This window comes from Channa argus, chromosome 1 (assembly GCF_033026475.1).
Source record: "Channa argus isolate prfri chromosome 1, Channa argus male v1.0, whole genome shotgun sequence".
Taxonomy (NCBI): Eukaryota; Metazoa; Chordata; class Actinopteri; order Anabantiformes; family Channidae; genus Channa; species Channa argus.
Genome location: NC_090197.1, coordinates 8,659,756 through 8,679,849, shown reverse-complemented (window position 1 = coordinate 8,679,849; position 20,094 = coordinate 8,659,756). Strand labels below are relative to the sequence as shown.

Sequence of the window (20,094 nt, the reverse complement as noted above, 5' to 3'; positions counted from 1 at the left end):
CACACAAACCCACGTCGTCCTTTACGCATCTACTAAAGTATCTGATCTAAATTTTTGAAGTAATTCTAGATGAATTACTGCCCTGGATTCAAATAATATGATAGAATTAGTGAATTTGGCATATTTAGTTAGCTTTAAACAATTGAATTCTGTAAACCAATTTTCGTTAAAATTAGATATTGATTAACTGATTAAACATCTGGGTATGTGTATGTGGAATCATGTCAACTTGATTTCCTAAACCTTCCTGCTGCACTCATTGGGGCTCTGGAGCTGATTTGAGAAAGCACTGCAAAACAGGAACTGGTGAAATGAAAATTAAATGAGGGTCAGCTTATTAACGGCCAAACAACAAATTGTACCCCGGGAGATGTGGCTGAAGACAGAACGTAAAACACATTGAATCAAAGCGAGGCCCAACGTCACATCAACAAACGCAAATAATAGTGAATGAATTCCTACGTCAGGCCTCGGTGACTCCTCCTGCCGAGCAGCGGACCAATGAGCGGGATTGGGCGGTTCTCTCTGTGTCTGAGAAAGAAAGACCTACGCAGAAACGTTAGACGCCATTTTAAAGCTTGTCCTGCACGCATCGGTAGGAGGCGACTGTTGGGCAGGAACTCTTTAAACGATTTTTGGTATTTTAATAATTTTTCTCTCTGATAAAAGAATCAATGTCTCGATTTAACAATAACCGCGGAGGACTGGGGATGAATAATTTCCAGCCACGTAGAGGTGGTGGGCCCGGTGGCCCTGGTGGCCCGATGCGGGGTGGGCTAATGGGAAACTTAAATTTCAGGAACCATCCTTTCCAGAACCAGAATCAAAATCGGAGGGGACCACATAATAACTTCAACCGACCACCTAATCGAGGACCACAGACGACTCCGCAGAAGCCACAACAGAACCAGTCGTTGCCGATTATCCCTCCGCCGAGTCCTGGCCCTGCACTCACTATGAAAGGCCCCATGCAGACGCAGCAGCAGCAGAATCCAGCACAACAGCCACAGGAGCAGCGGAAACCGACAACCCCTGTGGTTACACCTAAGATTCCGTCGCCACCACCGAAGCCCAACGTGACCTCCCCTCAACCCAGTCAGGCTAACAAGAGCCAGAGCGACAGCCCGCAACTGAAATCACCGGTGGGTAATGCTAACGGACAGCAGCAAAAGCCACCCCCACAAGCGAGCCCAAAGCCAGGGCCACAGCAAGGCCAGAAGATCGGCCTCCCACCAGGCCAGAGGACGGGCCCCCAGCAGAGCCCGAGGACAGGACCACCAAACAGGACACAAATTGTCGCCAAACAGGAGCCAGTGGAGTCAGAAAAAAGGGCGTCGAACGAGAGCCAGACTAAGGTTTGTTATATTTAAACGACGTCGACGACCGTTGTTGTTAGCCGTCGTTAGCTTATTCAATTCGAATGACATTACGTTCCATTTGCAATGCAATTTAGTTCGAGCGGGCGGCGTTAGATTGTAAGTTGTTCACAGTTGCCGCTGTTGGCATAGTTGTGCAACTAAAGCGGCGCAAGCTGTGATACAAACCAAGCGCACCATCGTTTAGTCACTTTTTAGCTGTCCGCCATCTTGTTCAAAACCCAGGCAGTCGCTAAAATGTTGTTAGAAAAACAAAAACTAAAATTCACTAACTACCCTGTTTGTATTTTAAATACTATTGGTTAAGTAATGTTCTCTATCTCAGTTTGGTGAAAAAAATTTACAATATCTAGGCAAATGTTGCTTTCTATGAGCACAGTGTATTGGGGGATGGGCGATCGAATAACGGTAATGACAAAACATTAACGATCGTAAACACTATAGCTAATCGACATTATTTGTTAAAACCTTACCAACAGTGTATGTTTGTGCATTTTAACTGAGTACGATTTATTTGGGTTAGCGCAAAGAATTCAATTTTGTCAATGTTGTTTTTGTTAATCAGCAAGAATTTCGGGCAACCTTGTCCATGCTGCTGAAACCCGGTGAGAAGACGTACACGCAGCGTTGTCGTCTGTTTATCGGCAATCTCCCCAACGACATTACAGAGGAAGACTTCAGGAAACTCTTCGCAAAATATGGAGAACCCAGCGAGGTCTTCATCAACAAAGGCAAAGGCTTTGGCTTCATCCGATTGGTAAGACGTCATATCTGTGGTTTTGCTGCTGTTAAGACTTTTAATACAGTCTAAGGCTGTAGCTAACCACGGCTTACTAGTTTTTATTATTATTTTTAATTATTTGGTTCATTAGAATTTGTTGGAGTGTGACCGATTGTGGATTTAGTTTAAACAGACCCGTTAATAATAACGTTTCATCTTTTCGCAGGAGTCCCGTGCACTTGCAGAGATTGCAAAAGCAGAATTGGACGACACGCCAATGAAAGGCAGACCTCTGCGTGTCAGATTTGCCACACACTCTGCAGCCTTGTCTGTGAAGAATCTTTCACCATTTGTTTCCAACGAGCTCCTAGAAGAAGCTTTTTCACAGTTTGGAATGGTCGAGAGGGCCATAGTCATTGTAGATGATCGAGGCCGCTCTACGGGCAGGGGAATTGTTGAGTTTGCCTCCAAACCTGCTGCCAGGAAAGCCTTGGATCGTTGCAATGATGGGGTCTTCTTGCTCACCACGTAAGTTGGAGTGTACTTAGAATTTTGCAGACGGACTCAGTGCACATCCGCTAAATGTGTTGTGTTTGAAATCCAAACTGATTTTTCTGTATGCATTTCTGCCTGTTCAGGTCACCTCGGCCTATTGTTGTTGAGCCTTTAGAGCAGTTTGATGATGAAGATGGTCTTCCAGAGAAATTGGCACAGAAGAACCCAAGATATCAAGCGTAAGCACATCACTTTCAACATTTGCCCAGACTTTTAAAAATGGAGCTGTTTTGATTTAAAGTCTCTTTGATGCTTCAGGCTGTAATCTTAAGTGCACCAGATGGTGGGATGTGGGATATTGGGGGAGGGTGACATTTTTCATAGGTTGCAGGTATTGATGCCAACCTTCTTTGTGGAGTGGCAGATGTTAGAATTATGCATGTATTTTCTGAAACCTCATGCTGAATATTAAAATGATTTTAATTATGCCACTGTCTCAAAAGAATCGGGTCTAGTTGTGGCATTTTATTTTTGAAAAAAAAAAAAATTACCCATAGGATCTGATAGATGTCCAAAGGTACAGCACATTTGATAAATCTTATGTTTCGCATCTACAGGGAACGTGAAGAACCCCCTCGCTTTGCTCGTCCAGGCACATTTGAATATGAGTATTCTATGCGCTGGAAGTCACTGGATGAAATGGAGAAGCAGCAGAGACAGCAAGTGGAGAAGAACATGCGCGAGGCTCGTGAAAAGCTTGAGAGTGAGATGGAGGATGCTTTCCACGAGCACCAAGCCAATCTGCTCCGACAAGGCAAGTGTAGTGGCATTGTTGTCTTGTAGCTGTTTGACTTTTTTTTTTTTAAATCTCCAGAATAAATGCATGTCACAGCACATAGAGTATCTCAGTTTTCTACTAAACTAAATTTATTGTTATTTATCTTTGCAGATCTGCTGAGGCGACAGGAAGAACTGCGGCGCATGGAGGAGCTACACAGTCAGGAGATGCAAAAGAGAAAGGAGATGCAGCTTAGGTATTTGTGCTCATTAGAATACTGTTGGGTTGTCAATTGAGATTGACTTGTCTATTTGTTGTTAGAGATGGTAATAGCTGTCCTGGATTATATCGCCACTTGACTTTATTTTTTCAATTTATATATGTATTTTTTGAACAGGCAAGAGGAAGAGCGGCGCAGGCACGAGGAAGAGATGCTTCGTAAAAGGGAGATGGAAGAACAGATGCGTCGTCAGCGTGAGGAGAATTACAGGATGGGCAACTTCATGGATGTGAGTTAAAGCTTGATGTTAAAAATACTGAAATGGTTTATTGACATGAGATGCTCCATAAATTTTTGTTTGGTTTAATGGCTTATTTATTGTTTTTCCTTTTACTCAGAGGGACAGGGAAATGAGAATAAATCCCGGTGGTGCTTTAGGCATGGGTGGTAAGTGTTTTTGTTGTTTTTTTTTTGTAGTAGCACATATAGGTGATGATTTAGTTTCAGTGAATGGCTGGGATTTCTGTGGGAATTCTAATGCCATACATCAGGGGTCACCAACCTTTTTTGAGCTACTTCTTGGCTACCGGCACTTTTGAAATAACAAATTTGCTCTATTTACCGTTAATTATATGGTAGTATTATTAATTCATTAAATTAATGATATTAATCTGTGTGAAGACACGGGTCATGTTTCTGATTTTTTTACATTAACTATCAAATGTGATTTTAAAAAAGAACAACAACAAAAAAATTAGATGCAGCTCATTGGTAAGTGGTGCAATTGTGAGCTGTTTTTAAAACCATCCTGCAGGCTACTCATGTGATCCTTGCGCAGTACCTGGTGCCCACTGGCACCATGTTGGTGACCCCTGCCATAGATCCACCTATAGCACGAGTAAAATTTAACTTAAATTTAATATTTATTGCAGGACAATTATATTGCATTAGTTGAGGCTCGGTGAAACCCAACACTAAAATACATTACTCAGGTATTTATTTACAGGGCGGTACGTTTTTCTTAAAAATGAACCACCTTGTAAAGGTCATACATCTTGTTTTATAATACTAAATAAGCTTTACCATGAATAGAACACACCTAGAGTTGTTTGTGCTTATCTCTGGTCATGAAGGTGTTTTTGACCTGTCATGTTTTGGTTAGATATGGCCTTTGGTGCATCCAACCAGAAGTTCCCTATGGGTGGATTGGGCTTTGAGGGACAGCAGGGACTGGGACCATCCGCAGGAGGCTTAATGGGCAACGAAATGGTAATGTATCCCGCTCTTGGGAATTTCAGTAGTTAGTGTAGTTTATTTTTGGCTTTCCTTATTGTTGGAAAGACTCCCAGCTGATTTTAATTTTTTATTTATTTTTTTAATAAGGCAGCCAGCTCTCCGAGCAGGATTGGAGAATACATTTTAAGGTGGCTTTCTGGTTGTTGAAAGTGGTAGATATCCTACCTTCATGATAGGGCTTCTTTTAATGGGAAGCTAAAGCCCCAGCCTCCTCTAGTTATCTTCTAGTCTTGCCATGTTTCAGCCACAAAACCGTCAACCTGCACTAAATCCGCAGCTCTTTAGTGTGTCTTACAGCTGTAGACAGACCTTAGTGGCTCTTTTCACGATTATCAAATGCTGGTGTGTTGGACTGTTATTGCAAGCCCTGTCTCATGAACTGGACAGGCACTTTTTATCGACCAGAGGCATAGTGGTCTCTACCACTGTTTTTAATATTAATTTTTTTTTTTTCCCCTTACCTGCTGACAAGGTACTGATCTGGTTTTATCTACTTATTTTACATTTTGCTAGCAGTTTCACATTATCATCTGTCATGAGATGAAAAGTTGTATATGAACTGGCTTTGTGTACTTTTGGGTGGCAGTGTGACTTCTTGTGTAAGTTTTCTTCCTCAATTTTGAGACCAGAAGTATGAGTGTAAGTCATGTTCTCTCAATCTTTGTCTCATAAACCTCTTTTTGTAACCAAGTAATTAAAATATTTTTAGTGCAGGTTGACAAAATATGGCATCTTGTCTTGATTAAAATAGACTTTTATATTGCAGTAAAATAAATTGATGGGGGCAGGGGCAGCATTGTGGTTTTTTGTTTGATGACTTGGACAGTAGTGGACTAAACTTGAAATCAACAATCAACGGACGAATTTTAGTATCAGTTATGTTTGTTTCCGGGCTACAATTGATAGCAACACTGGCTAAATGTGTGTTAACATTGTAAGTCCTGAACGAAAACCAAATACAGACTACTGTGTTTAGAAGCTTCTTTAAAACAAGACTATTTTTTTCTAAGTGCTGCAACTTATGAAGAGAGAGGAGTATTTAAAGAATTGTTGCAGCCTTTTATACTACTGCTAACTTGACCTCATTCTTTAGTTTAATTTTTCATCTCCTAGAGCATTTTTGCAGAAGATATGAAATGTTGAAATTATATTTTAATTGACACAAAAGTGGGTGATAATTGAGTAAATCAAGCTCAGTATATGTTCATGTTCTCCGTCTTTTTACGTTACATTGTTTTTTCTGTTTTTACTTTTTGTTGTGTTGAAGTCTCACTTTATAGTCCCTTGCAAACAAAAGCCTTCTTCCTCTGTTGGATTTGTGGCTTTGAAGCATTCACTCTTTCTCAATCCACTCTAGTTTCATAGAACTTGTGTGAATTTTGCATATAGGTGGAACAATTTTTTTCTCGTTAGGAAAAAATGGCTAAGCTGAATGTTGTATGCAGTGTTTACTGTTCCGAAATGCTAATATGCTAAACATGCATTTTGGGTACGCCTACTTCAGATGCTGGTCACATTTAGGACCATTACTTAAAAAATGTGGATTTTATTAATGCAGTGCCGTAAGAAGTCTGGTGATAGCTGGATGGGAGATTTACGTGATAAAATATATTTTAGAAACTTTGGACCTCACCCAATTATGTCAGACTTGGTTACAGTGGCACATAATTTTTTCCCAAATGTCCAAAGACACAGCTGTAAATACCTCAATAGGCTTTGGCCGTGTAAGCATGGCCTTGTGTTGAAATTCATGGTTATTAAGAGCATCTACAAAATGCTTAACCTACAATCCTAAAGAATTATAGGCTTATCTTGGCATGCACTGGAGAGATCACACTAGGTAGGCACTGACTAACGAAAGCATTACCCTCTCTTCCTTTTCTGTATGTAACCTGTGGCACCTGTGGACCTTCATATTGGAACGAACGGTTTCTTCGGATGTATCTCCTGCTGGTTGTGTTGTAAATCTGCTCACAATATAAAATCGAACCACCGCCGTTGCCATATCTTTTTTAAACCTCCACACGGACATGAACTGTGCTTGTGCACTGACCCCATACAATACCTTTCTGCCCTTATTCCTATCTGTCATATTGACCTATCACAGCGCAATGAGCGCTTTGGCCAGGGTGGTCCCAGGGGCATGGGTCCTGGTAACCCAGGGTACGGCAGGGTCCGTGAGGAGTTTGAGGGTCCTACTAAGAAACCCCGGTTTTGAATGCTGCTCATTGTTTCTCCCAGCAGCACCATTTGTATAGATTCTCAAACAAACATGTTGAGTCACTTTTCTTGTATTTAAGTTTAAATTGTTGCTACATTTTAGCCTGACAATTTTCTGATTTTATGACGGTCAATCTTTTCATTTTTTTATTTTATTATTTTTTTTTTTTTGTATTGTTAGCAGTATGGAAAGAGACGTCACCTTCATGTGATTGGCTAGTTCTTTCTGACCCATGTACTATTTTCTTTTCTAGATGTATTATGCTCTGAGTAGTTGTGAAGTGATAATTGTAACATTTTCTCAACTTCCTATGGCTGTGTTTTGTGCCATACATTTGGAGTCAAGCATGTATTATAATAAAGAGAAATTGGTTCTATCAGGACAAATCTTTAACATTTATTCCCAAATTTTTTAACACTCAGTGCATTCAAAAAGCAACCATATTCCAACAACTGGTCATTGGCACAAATGAAACGATGTGGCTACGTCTGCCGCAGATGTTTCTAAAGGGTCTACGTGTTATCTCTGCCACACTCCTGATGCCTTTATTTCAGCAATGATGTATAACCAAAAAAAAACAATGTTCTTCCCTGATCCAAAGCACTGCAAATGCCCCTTCACTTTATTTGCTTTGTCTTACCAGTAGCTTCACATAGCTAGCTAAGACCCAATACGGCGCGTTCACACATATGAATGAGGAATGGTTGGTAGAATCGGGCTCATCCTCTTGTAGTTTCGACAATCTATTGTTCTGAGCATGTAATTTACAAATTCCGCTCTTGAATGGACAATTGCTTTCTGATTCATCTAATGTAGCAGGACATACCACTACTGTCTGCTGTTGTTGTGATGTCCCGGTAACTGGTTAAACATTGTGGAGAACTGGGATGCTGGATGGTTGGAGTGTCAACTTTTCCTTTCTTCCATGTAAAATTTAAGTTTAAATATCCTTCGTGTGGTGGAGAGGAGTAGTACTGGCTGGCTGTCGCTTGGACTGTATCACAGGATATTTGCAAGTTGAGCATGTTTCAACTTGCCCTTGTGTAGCTGAGTGTTCCTTTATTTTGTCGGGCTTCAAATTTTTCTTATTAATTGTGAATATCAGCTGTCGCCGGCCCAGCCTTTTAAATTTGTATGTGTGAACCGTCTGTTATCAGTACACTTAAAACCTGCATTAGAATTTGTTTCTCTATTATATATTAATATGATGATTTGCAGGTTACTTTTGTAATGACTGCGCTGAGACAATTGGAGGTCTCCATTTTGGAATGTTAAAACATTTTTTTCCTGTTTCTCAGGACCTGTTTTTGCAGTCATGCTACAGGAAAGCAGAAATACTACACATAGACCCTTTTAAGAAACCTTGTGGAATATAGTGTGTGTGTGTATGTGTGAGAGAGAGAGAGAGAGAGAGAGAGGTGGTCGGTAACCAAGTGGACTGACACCAGTCACCCATAAGATTGTGACCGTGAAGTATGTGAGCACAGACACATAGTTCACATTAGTATGTGTCTTGTGTTCATTATCTGAGGTAGTGATATTGACTGTTTACATGCAGGCCAACATTGAAAGATCACTGCAATCTACAGACTTGAACTTTGTTGGTGTTGCCACCCTCCGAGGAGCTTAATTGTTTTAAAATTTTAAAGTTATCATCAGAACTCCTATATTCATACAATGAGCCAGTTTCTACTGAGCTTTACTGATGACTTGGTGAAAGTCTGTTTGTATTTCTCATATGTGTTTTACATGATCAAGCGTTTTTACACTCCAGTTTGGCAGTGTTATTGGTGTATAAGACAGCCCCTATTCAAAGGCTTTGCTTAGGAGCTGGCCAGGTCTTAATAGTTAAGAAAATATAACCTCTCTCCTCCAGGTGACTAAAATATCATCATGTTATGCTGCTTGAAAAGCAGTTACTATCCAAAATGTACTTGTTATCCATAACAAACCTGCATGTAAACAAAATCATTTTAATTTCTGGGCCTATAAGTGCAGAGCAGAAGTGGTCTTCAGAGTTTGTGTGTAAAAGGGAACGCATATGGAACGCTTTGGTTAAGGAAGGTGGACACTTAGTCAGTGTTTTGCTATCATGCTATTTATTGGCATTAGAAAATCTGCCATTGTATAGCTTGCAATAAGGATGTTCTTAATCATGGTGGTCAGTTTAGAAATCATGATAAATCACCCGAAACTGAGACGGTTTACATTTCTGGATCAAAATAGAACATGAATGTGTGTAAACCAGTTCCTCTAGTATTTTGCAGATTGTTTATTTAAAGGCAACCTAAAATGCAGCAGACTTCACAATAATGATTGTAAATAAATAATTCTGATGCATGTTGCAATGGTTCTGATGTTTTATATTGCAAGCTTGTCCAGAATTCATTGGCATCAGTTGAATTAATTGTTGAGATGGCAACATTGTAAATTTCTGGAGGAAGTGGTAAACACAACTCAAGCATACGCAGCGACGTTTTTATAAATTGAATCTAAATCCTAAAATGGCACAAACAGTTCTTCACCAACAAAGTTGCATAACAAGATTCCTTATTAGTGTTGTGTATTGTCCTAATTGGTCATAACAAAGCTAAACTCCATGGATGAGGCTTGTACTGGAATTTACAGTCTGTCCCTGATGCACTTTTTCCCCACTTTTGCTACTGATATGACTTGCTAATGTTTGCCATTCTCTAACAAAATCTCTGTTTACATTCTGTCACTTCAGAAGTAAGATCAATACAATTGGTTAAATAGTCTGTTATGTTCACCAGATAAATTCATACGTGGCTTGCGGCGAGAAAAACCTCTCAGCATCATCTGTAGTTTTAGTGTTCAGCTCTAAGTATTTCATTTCTCTTTCTGCTTTCCAAGTATTGTTGGATCAACCTTGGATAACAAACACACTTGGCTTTTGTTTAGTCCTGTTTCATTCTGAACAGTGGTACAAATGCAATATAACAAGTAACAAAAGCTCTTAAACTGTATCAGAATAAGAAATTCAAAAACCTTAGTGTGAGTGCTTTAGTATTTGCAGAACTATACTGAAAGCTGTGGAAATAAGTCAAAAGCTTTAGCAAGTGAAGTTTCATCCTGAACTAACGTTAGAAGATAGAATAAACCATTTAACAGTCATACTATTTAAGATCCCGTCGAAGCATGTTATCTTTTAACTTTCTTTATTTTGAAGTAATAATTTACAGGTCACCTTGTTTTATTCTTAGTTTCTGCTTATCCCTCATTGAAGAATCCAGTATTCTATGAATGTGGAAATGTTGTTGAACTACTTGTAAGATATCTCCTACTTCACTGACGAAGCCCAATTTCAGTTTTGCTGGAGGCTTCGAGTTTTGACATCACACCAGGTTTCATACTAACTCGTGATTGGATTTGAAACTATTCTGCTCACATGTGGATCTTGAGATGACTGCGTCAGACTCTGCACATACACATCAGAGGAAAAGCCACCTTGAGTGTTTTGCTTTTAAAATGAACTTTGCCCATCTTCCATCAAATGATGTTGCTGCCATTTATGAATGAAACACTAACTGGATGAGTACATCGTACCCAATTAATAGATTGTACTGATGTTTAGTCTCCAGTAGTTATACCAACTTATCACGTAGAGAAAAGCAGGGGCGCTGTTCCCAAACCCAACTGCATGAGAGGCGGGATGCTCTGCCCAGGTTCGCCAGTCTGGGCACTAGGCGAATTACCCTAACAAGTGTGAGGAAGCTGAAGAGTACCCAGAGGAAACCACGCAGGCATGGAAAGAACATTCACATGCATCACAGAAAAGGCGCTGGGAGGCTACTGAGTTTAAAACTTTTGTTATGAGGCCACCCCCCCCCACGCTGCCCATAACAATTCAAGTTTAAAGCCATTGTGACATCACTTTGGCTTCAAATGACATCTACCTTTCTCCACCGGCTTTCCTTAACCATCAATTTTCATAGTTACACTGTAAGTGGGGTTGGACTGAAATGGTGAGTGTAAATCTTGTATACAATACCTTACAGCTGTTGAGTTTAAGCTCTCTTAAGTCATGCTCTTTTCCAGTTTTATTCACACACTTATCTTTAGACTTCTTATAGAATTAGCACATTACAATAATTTAATCTGGATCAGACGGGCCTCTGGCTAGAGAATATTGATTTTTGGTGTTAAGTAAACAAAAAAAGGCAGCCTCAATTATGTTTTTGCCGTGCTGCACAAAGGTGGGGGAAGATAAAATGTTACCCCAAGGTCCTTAGCTGTTAAGAAGTAAGAATTAACAGTAACTCGTGACAAATATGTTAAGTCCACCATACTGGTACCTGTCGAGCTGGGGCAGTGACCAGCATCTGAATTTCAGAGCAGGAAGATGCAACATCCAACAGCTCATGGCAGAGAAGTAGTCCTCTAAGCAATCTGAGAAGGATCATCAGCATTTACAGACGCAGCTAAGCACCATCAGCCTAGCAGTCATAATTGATTGCATGTGAGTTGCCCGATAGGCAAAATATAAGGGAAAAAATAAAACCAAGAGGGCCAAGAACCGAGCCATGTGGTACTTTGTTTTCCATTAAAAATACATATATGAAATGTTTTGAAACACACTGCTTAATAGCCAAGTAAGGCTAACCAAACAAGGTCTATTCTGAGACAAAATTTTAAGTTATTTTATTTTTGTTTTTTAATTCTGTAGAGTATTAAGCAGAAGATTGGCTACCCTTTTAGTGGAAGGACAGAAGCTGAAGGCAGATTGAAGAGATTCAGCATAAATTACTGTTAGTTACAGATGTTCACTGAGACATAGCAGCTGCAGAAAATTCCTTAAAATCGTAAAGTTTGGCAGGATGAACATTAATTGACCATCTTCCTCTACCTTGGAGTCAGTTTGAGACTGTCTTTTAATCTAAACAATAATTAAATAGTGTTCATCTTGTGTAAATTTAGCTTCAAGTGGCATCTGAGAACCCTGCAAAGCCCTTCTCAAATGGCTGAAAATCATTGTTCTAAAGACACTTGGATGGATTTGGTAATACAGTTGGGTGTTTTGGAGCGTACATCTGAAATTTCACGTGTGTGTGCTTTAAATTTTTCCTTTTAACAGGTTTGACCAGCCTTGCAAATTATGGACTGGAGGCGTTTGTGGCGTTATAGTGTGGACTCGAGGAACATTCAAACAAAAATCCTAAATATTTGACATGTAATTGAGCTCGGTAAAATAAAGCTAGCTCCAAGTAAAGGATTAGAAATAAACTATGCAGACATTTGGAGTAAGAAAGCAGCATGTCTTCAAAGAAAGTGACTGTTACGTGTAGTACACATTGAAAGTAAGTAGATTTACGCTTGTGGCATTTAACTTTTTATAGAACTTACAAACAGAAAATCTTTATAGCAACACAAAAACAGTTCAGTTTCAAAGTTAAATCTTTTGATAATTTTAGTTAAATCCCAAAGTTTTTTTCAGATGTCACTTAAGATTTTGATCTCTGTTTAAAAGAAATCGAGTTTTGCTTAGGTTATAGCAAAACTCATATATAATATTAAAGTTCACATTAGTATTTGCCACAGACATGAAAAAAAAAATTCTATTAAAAATACTTTAGTTTTGTCTTCATACTTTTAAATTTTTAAGTAATTGCATATTTTAGGCATAGATACATACTCTCTGTTTTGGTTGTGTTTCCAAAGTAATTTGCCACCTGTTGACAACTGCGTTGTATGTGGACCAGTGCCAGCACGTTACTTCTCAGTTCTGTAGCTGTTTCTGCCAAAAAACCAATGATTGAATATAACAACATAGCCACTAGCTGTGGATGTTAATTAACTTTGTCCTGTGGTTACTTTTGACATATATTTCTAAGTATGGCCTCTTTGCATTTTGTGTTGGATGCTTTATTTATTTTGAGTCCTCCTTATTCTAGATGAACAAGGAGATTTGTAGCCTTACTCTGGTGCTCAAGTTTTAGTACTTTAGTAAAAGACCATCCACTGGCTGACTTTATGGATGCATCTGGATGTTTTTAGCCAACTTCATTATTTCATTAAAATTAATCCCTTTGAAGTTTCTTTTCTTTGATTTACAAAGAATAGAAATAAGAAAATATATGTTGGAATTGGTAAGATTCAAATACCCTATACAACATAGTTTAGTTCCAGAAGATAATATGCAGCTTATGTTAAATTTCTTATGTAATGTACCTATTTAAATAGTAATGTTATATAAACGTAACCTATAAGTTATATATTTCTAAAGTATATTAGGTTAATTTGGAGTCAGTTTCAACAGCGTTTCCCTTTTCCATTCAGCAATTGAACATCCTACACAACAGGACCAGATATTGAGTACTACGGTGGATTGTTAATACAATTGGACCGAAATGTAAATTTGAAAATCTGTAATGTTATGTCTGTGTGTTGGTGTTGTGTACAATTTGTTTTTCTTTAACAGGTTTGACCATCTTTAAAGATGTTGGACTATGAAAAGGAACTTTCGAAACCAAGAAATTGAAAGTCAGTGGTACATTCAGATGAAGCTGTATGCAGCATCTGTCGGGGGGGGTTGTTAATCAAAAGCTGACACAATCACGTAGCATCTGTACGATTTATAATTACTTATCACCGTAGGTTGTGACTCCATAGCTTGGACTGCAGCTCTGTAAGTTGGAAGATTAATAATTCACAATTTTGTATCTTTTTTTTTTTTTCTTGTGCAAATAAAGACTAAACGCACAATCAGAATACAGAAAAACTAAATGAGTCTTACCAACACATTTTAATTTGGGGTCTTGTTTTTGCTACGATACCATCAGACGTGCCCCATTTTCCTTTCCTTTAATGTTAACTTGACAGGGCATGCTTTAACGATTATTTTATTTTGCAATAGAAGTCAAAACTCCAATCGTACAAGGTGTTGAACATAGTAAAATATTTCCTTTCAACATGGCAAAATTGTTGTAGTCAAGCTGACCAATTAGTTTGGAGATTGTACCTACTATTGACAATAAATAGGCTATAACCCATTCCCAGCCATAATTTTAAAGAAATGTATTGGAACATTATTTTTATTCTTGTGTTGCATAACAAAAGTGGCTGTAAATTGGTCCACCATTAAGATCAGAGAGCAGCTCTCACATCGCACAGAAAGGGAGAACCAGGCAGCCTAACAGGACCCTATGGATGGCTGTTATACCGGACTTATATACTGTTTAGTCACTAGACTAGTGGCAAGATATCGAATGTGACTAAGTCTGAATGACAGTTTAACTGCTTTATGAAGCGGACTGTGTTGCGTATTTATGTCTGCAAAGAGAGTTTGATATTTTGATGAAAATGTGGACATCTGAAACTGATCTTTAAGAAGCTTTAAGTTAAGACAGTAACTGTATTACAGCGCTCCAGAACATTTCCAGCACATTTGCACTGCACCAAGCACATGCAACAGGGTACATGGAGGCAATGTTACAGATGTCAGAACTTGGCATGTCCCATTTTACCAATAGATTTTGACACTGATATATACATATTTTCAACTTCTTTGCCATTGTCCGTTTGATGGCAGTGTCCAAGCCCATTTAACATAGTCAAAACAGCAAAGGCATAGTCAGATTTATTTAAAGGTGACATCAAGAACACTTAACGGACTTAATAGATATTTGGAACAGGGATGCCAACACATTTTACTCGGCATTAATGCATTATTATGTACATGGAAACAGACTATAATCATAGCTAGATTACAGGAATGTCCACTATAGCCAACACACTTTGACTTGGCATTATTAAAATGAGAATGGAAATTTGACACTGACCTGTTTTGAAAAGGCTTTTTAAACTATCCATCAGTGTTATATCAGAGGTTGGTAACAAATGTTGATGACATTATTGCAGTCGAAATTGAATATGTTTGAGTTCATAGTCCAGAAACTATGTTTCACAGGTCCAAAACGGACTTTATGGACAAGTGTTGTTTCTGGAGTTAGAAAAAATGACAATCATAACTAGAAATTAGGATTTATTTGTTAAATGTCTCATGGCATTTAACCTTTGAATTAATCTGTTTTAGTTCTCCTTAGTGATTAAAATCTGACCCTAATAACTCTTGGCACTAATGACACTAGTAGACGTGTCAATCTACCTGCACTCCCCAACCTACTCGATACATGAAGACCCTTGCACCTTACGGCTAAAGAGAGGATTGCGTGATGTGTGTGTGTTTCATGTCTTTGAGTAAATGAAGTGTGTTAGCTGCTGTCCACAAGCTTGTCAAAGACAGACTGCCCCAGTCCACAGTAGAGGCTCTTCTCTGCAGTTGGGTTACATTGACGATGAGTAGTTCTGCAGAAGTCAGTGGACAGTAAAGCCTGGACTTGTTTGCACTGCAGCCAGAGGTATGCTTACACAGATCAGCTGAACACGGAAGGTAAGTGTCACATCCATATTTATAATACAAGATGCTCAGTTCTCCCGTAACTTCACTCTTCTCTCCCACGTCACTGCTCAGTGACATTTACAGGGCTTCTGGCATCACACCTAAAGAATGGTATCACAGTGCAGATCTCTGTTCAGAGTTTTTGTGTGGGTGTGGCGAAGCATCATGGTGTGTTTGGGTGTGGTTGTAGTACTTTGGCTTCTTTGTGTGTATGCATGAAAACAACTGTGTACGGAGGCTGCGTCACTGGTTTGACACCACATTTCAGAATGGAGATGTGCTGACACTTGACACTTTCTGCAACTATGCAAACATTCAAACTACAGACAAAGGATTCTTTCTAAAGTGTTAACCCCAAATGACCTATGGAATTGTCATTTTAAAGTGTTAGTAAGCTTCACTTTTGCGCAGGTGTACATGATATTACAGTTGTGTTTTTCTTGTGCTGACATTTTTGCTGTATTTATCAGCAGTGGAAACAGGCAGGATGTGTACAGCAACAAACAATACAATGGCAATTACCACTGTAACACTGAGACAGCTCTTTTGGTAGTCCTGTCTGTGCTGCACCCCTTCTACATCTTATCGGTTACTGGTGCCTTCAAAAAATACCACATTAAAAAAAAACAGTGTTTGTGCCTAAAGACAGTGTTAGATTTTATAAATAAAATCCAGCGAGCAGTTATCCCGGAGTAAATCACTGTAGTATATTTAGTCTATTAAAAATACAACTGCCAAATATGTATGAGTTGGCGCTTTATGTTGAGTTGTACAATTTTTACTGACGCCAGCAACACCATCTGTCATCACTACTCCTGACTCCCTCTGCCTGTTAAATGTTGTTTAAAGTTTTATGGTAATGGGTTGGGATATCTGCAATTTAAAAGTGAAACATGTCTGTGTCTGGGTGTGTCTGCGCGGGATGGTAGAGAAATATGTTAAATCCAATCCAGTCCACAACCCTTGTGAGATTTGTGTTAATTTAATCTCTGTTGAAGGGAAATATTTAAATTCCAACATATGACTGGTTTTCCTCAGTGTGTTTGCATTTTTTTCTTTTTTTTCTTTTCCTTTTTTGTACAAAATAATTGATTCAAAAGCTTAAATCACCTTGTCTCAAAATTGCCAATTATGACCAGATGAGATTTTTATGAGAAGGAAACAAACTTTTAGGTGATTACCAAGCTAAGGTTAAGTTTGGGCACTAGTTTCAAGAGTGTATTCAAAACTGTACAGACAAATATATGAAATTTTTGGTACCCTTTCATGCAAAAAGAAATAACTTAAACCTGACCAATGTAATTAAAAGAAAAACGGTAAATATAAATCAACATATTTGAAATACAACACTAGACTTTTCCAGTTAAAATGCATTAAATGTCCTATTACTAGATAAAAGAGATGAAGGTTTTTTTTACAGAAAACCATGTGAAATATCACTTTTTTTCCCCTTATGTTTATATTGAAGTTATTTTTATTATGTTATTATAATAATATAATTCACCTCTAGCAGTTACAGCAGCAGTTTAATTACACACGTTAAATTGTCTTCTTGTAGTTTGGAATTAATTGAGTGAATGTTAACACTTCGTGACTTTAAACACAACTCATGGAGCCATTGAAGACATTTTAAAACCCTGAGCATGAGATGAAATTGCTGCACTTTGTGTCAGTGTTGTACAGCTTAGAGTTAAAACCTAACGTGATGCACTTTGTTTAGTTCAGCATGATTTCTAAGGGATTTAACATCTTTAATATTAATTGAAACCAGTTAGAATCACAAAAAGACTCGAGGCTTTGATAACTCCATGACCAGAGAATCATCATGCTTTCTTTTAAAAGCACCACGATAAACTGCATATCTTCGAATATACTACAGTAGCTGCAAATGGTTCATTTTCATAACTTGTTATGGTGGTCAAACTTTTAGCCTGCAGTGCAACTCTTGAAATCTGTGGCATCTTTGTTTATATAGTTCAAAGCATCATGGGAACTATAGTTTTGAAATTTGAAACCTCTCATTTACACAGCTGCTGAGTTATTTGTATGGCTGACATGCCTGACACAGCACCTTCCTAACCTGTACCTGCTGGCATTAGGAGACATTTTCTGTGAGAATACATTTTTGCAGTAGTGCTCTACTCTGTTGCCTTCCTCTCTTCTCTCAGTACATTACTGCTCATATTTTGTCACTCTTCCTGTTTCACGTGAACACCGTGCCAGTGACCAGCCATCCATGTTGAAAAGGTACAGTACATAACTACTGTGGCAATTTCTCTTTCATTGATTGCATATATGAGTTGTCTTATAGCTGTAAAGGACAATGGTGGTGCCCTGGAGTTCATGGTTCTAACAAGTGCTGTTCAAAAGAATTTTTCAGTGCGTTCACCCAGAGTCATGAGCCAAGCCCCTGGAGGCTGTTATGGTGTATTTGTCTGCACTGTGATCCATTTTCTAGACCGGTCCTGTTTGGCCAAAAACTTTAATATGCCCCATCTCGGAGTGTGATGCCAGAATGACCCGTAGGGTCTCCTCACATCTAAAAGGGCAAAGCCTGCCCACAGTCTCCACTGACAACGAAAAACGTTTCTACATCAGTACTCGACTGTTATGTGCAGCTCTGAGTTCAGTTTGGGTTGCAGTAACACCCCCGATGTGTCTGTATGATGTCCAGCTTCTCAAGGCTTTGTAACAGAATTAGCTTTCCTGAGCATTTGAATGTTGTGTTCCTGAATTTGTCTCGTCCCCTCTGCAGTTTCACAACATATCTCCTTGAGGGTACTTGATGCCTTCCTATAACTCTACCTGTGTATGAATTGTCACATATTCATACTACATATTTGTACTTTGTACTATTCTTACACTGACCTACACAGGTTAACTTCTAATGCATGTTCACATTATGACATTATATTCAGTGTCTATTATCGATGTTTAAATCGATTTTCTTTTTTTTTTTCTTTTTTTTTTGTGGTTGTTGTTGGGTGGGGGGTTGATGGTTCATTATGTTATATGCAGAATAAACGTTTTTGAATCTCTTTCTACACAAACTTAAGCACATATACACAGACTTACACATACATACTTTTTTTTGTTTTTGTCTTTTACAGATTATAGGCTAAGAAGTATTGTAGTTTTTACACAAGAGTTTAAAGTTACTGACCAATTCACTACCAGGCTCTGACTGTTTGTGTCTCGCCACAGGAGCTTCGACCAATCGAAGGAGGCTGATAATCCACATCCATTAACCACGGTGAGATCTAGGCTCATTAGGAACATGCATTTGTTTGCACAGTTTATTTTAGATTTAAATTAAGGTCATATTAATATTAATATTGAAATGAATGTCAATACGTAACAACTTCACCAATTTTTAACTTGCGTTTTAGGGCTTTAGTTTTGGTTGTAAATGTACGTTAATGCTTTTAAACTTCCCTTTTATGTACATGTAGTACCCAAGAAGCAAGTTCAAAATCTGCAGAAAAACTTTAAGAAAGTTTGTAGTTCTTTTCGCACAGAGGTGTTATTTTGACAGAGCAAAACACTAAGCAAAAAAATGAGGAGTGCAACAAATATTACCATTGGCTGGGCCTTATTCATAAATAAATAATTGGACCAAGGAAATAAAGAGAATCGAGTTATAAACACTGACAAATGGACTGGATATCTGATTCCATATATTCTTAAAAGTAGTAAATCTTGAAACCTCACTAATTTTCAAATCAAATGCTTAATTTCTCATTTTCATAATTTACTGTAGGTCTTCAGTGAACATTTGAATAAGGTGATGTTATTTTTGTTTTGTAGGAAAAATGAAGACTGATGTTGGATTAATCTAGCAAGACTTGCAGGACGCACGCGGCAGCTGTTATGTGGCGACGTCATGATGTCTCATGTTAGTTCCCCTACCTTCAACATTCACACGTGGATTAAAAATAGATTGGAATAGTACTACTGGATAACTTCTGATGCAAAGTAACTTGTATTAAAGACATTAGAATTTTTATTTTTTTTTAAATTAACTCTCCTTTCTTCCAGACTTGCTTGTGGTGATGCAGTACCAGGAGGCATCCAGCAGAGGACACAGCCACAGGCCAAAGGAGAAATTTTTGCTTTTGTTTTTTATTATTAATAATTAAATTCTGAAACTTTTAAATACTTTTTTTTTGTGTTTTTTCCGGCACTTTTTCATGTATATAAAATTTAATGGCAGTTTAAACCTGTTATGGTTTGGTAAAAACCAGTTTGTGTCTTTCTAATATGTTTTGCAGCAGCCATACTGTGGAGACTAACGATTATACAAGTAATTAAAAAACATGACCGTGCTCAAGCTTCCCTCTGAGCAGGTAATTAAGCACCACCAAACCTGCTGACCCACCTCTGTGCCTCGGCTCTGCAGCCCCTTGACACCAGTCCAGTTACATTTAAGGGTAAAGGTGCAGTGTTTCCACTGCTGGATCTTGCTTGTATTCCGATGGTTGGCTGTCGAATGTGGACGAGTTCCAGCCCGGAGAGAGCAAGAGGATACAGAGTAGCCTGACAAAGGGAGACTATATCTGGGTCAGGTG

The 20,094-nt window shown here is 38.5% G+C and overlaps 1 protein-coding gene across 3 annotated transcripts; it reads left to right on the top strand.

Annotated features, from left to right (window-relative positions):
- Positions 1–547: 547 nt before the first annotated feature.
- Positions 548–19,682, top strand: sfpq (splicing factor proline/glutamine-rich). 3 transcript variants are annotated; one of them, XR_010911707.1, is made up of 12 exons: positions 548–1,355; positions 1,942–2,133; positions 2,324–2,625; positions 2,736–2,831; positions 3,210–3,406; positions 3,542–3,626; positions 3,768–3,879; positions 3,989–4,037; positions 4,753–4,859; positions 18,731–18,779; positions 19,334–19,421; positions 19,565–19,682. XR_010911707.1 is itself a non-coding variant. In XM_067485648.1 (10 exons), exons 1-10 carry the CDS (start codon positions 675–677, stop codon positions 7,102–7,104), a joined length of 1,932 nt encoding a protein of 643 aa, XP_067341749.1. In that variant the 5' UTR covers positions 548–674; the 3' UTR covers positions 7,105–18,780. The 3 variants fall into 3 exon arrangements, 1 of the variants encoding a protein (XP_067341749.1); XR_010911697.1 differs by having other exon boundaries at positions 6,994–18,779; XM_067485648.1 differs by lacking the exons at positions 19,334–19,421; positions 19,565–19,682 and having other exon boundaries at positions 6,994–18,780.
- Positions 19,683–20,094: the final 412 nt, after the last annotated feature.

Bases quoted from the DNA above. Each gene is read 5' to 3' on its own strand.
- sfpq (XM_067485648.1), top strand. From the start codon at position 675: ATGTCTCGATTTAACAATAACCGCGGAGGACTGGGGATGAATAATTTC. The intron at 2,626-2,735 runs GTAAGTTGGAGT...CTGCCTGTTCAG, and splicing joins GGGGTCTTCTTGCTCACCAC to GTCACCTCGGCCTATTGTTG. The intron at 3,407-3,541 runs GCAAGTGTAGTG...TTATCTTTGCAG, and splicing joins AGCCAATCTGCTCCGACAAG to ATCTGCTGAGGCGACAGGAA.